General features: G+C 36.7%; 1 protein-coding gene across 1 annotated transcript in view; it reads left to right on the plus strand.

Moving 5' to 3' along the window:
- Positions 1–377: 377 nt before the first annotated feature.
- Positions 378–1,007, plus strand: part of LOC105452376 — a 3,358-nt gene continuing 2,728 nt past the window's right edge. The window contains exon 1 of the mRNA XM_011693415.1: positions 378–482. Within this exon, the coding sequence (XP_011691717.1) occupies positions 378–482 (105 nt within the window). The remainder of the gene's footprint in view (positions 483–1,007) is intronic.

A 1,007-nucleotide genomic window follows, 5' to 3' on the forward strand; every position in this document is an offset into this window, starting at 1 on the left:
TGTAACGTTAATGTAAGATACTTGTATAGCCATATAATAAAAAATAAAATGTGTATATATCATTATATTTAAAAATTAAAAAAACAAACTAATAGACATAACTATTCAATATAATTCTAAGTTTAAAAAATATGTATCTATAAACTATATATAAAAATGTATAATGTAATACTTGTATATAATTTATGTAGTGTATTGAAAAAAAACTATAAGATTTGTTAAAAAAAATATAGACTGTTAGTTGATGTTTGCTGTAATAATTTTTAAAATATGTATTAATTATATTGCAGAGAAGCACAGTATACAGAATAGTGCGACAATTACAGGCAGAAGGGAATATAAATCCTCGCTCAATTACTGGACGTCCTCGGTGCACAATGGCCGAAGAAGGTCAACGTCTGATCAATCTTGTTCAAGAAACCGGCTTTAGGACAGCACCACGAGCATTAGCAGAAGCTAATTTAAATTGCTCTGTATTTACCGTAAGGCGTAGGTGGCGAGAAAGTGGCTTTTTCATCGTTCGCCGGCTCAAAAGGAACGATTTACTGAGCACTACAAAGAGCAACGGATGGCTTTTGCCTTAGAACAGTTAGCATGGGAGGATGAATGGAGAAGTACAATTTTTTTGGATGAAAAGGTATTTTCGACGGATAAATCCGGGCGTGTATTATTGTGGAGAACGAGAGGAACGAGGTACGCAGAAAAAAATATTCGTTTTCGCCAACGATCTGGCCGCATCACATTGGCATTTTGGGGATGTATGTCCTCACGTGGTCCTGGACCATTAGTGCGTACTACACCGCATATAAACAGTGAGGAATACATTCACATTTTGTCCGATGTGATGAATACGTTGCGGAGACATTTCCTGACGTACCGTACGTTTCTTTCGTTCAAGATAATTCAGGTGTGCATAGAGCAAGAATGGTTCAGGATTGGCTGGCTGCACAACCCAACCTTGAGACGTTGAAGTGGCCAGCTAAATCCCCGGATTTGAATGTGATAGA

The sequence above is a fragment of the Wasmannia auropunctata genome, unplaced genomic scaffold (genome assembly GCF_000956235.1).
Source record: "Wasmannia auropunctata unplaced genomic scaffold, wasmannia.A_1.0 LD336033.1, whole genome shotgun sequence".
In the NCBI taxonomy this organism is placed as follows: Eukaryota; Metazoa; Arthropoda; class Insecta; order Hymenoptera; family Formicidae; genus Wasmannia; species Wasmannia auropunctata.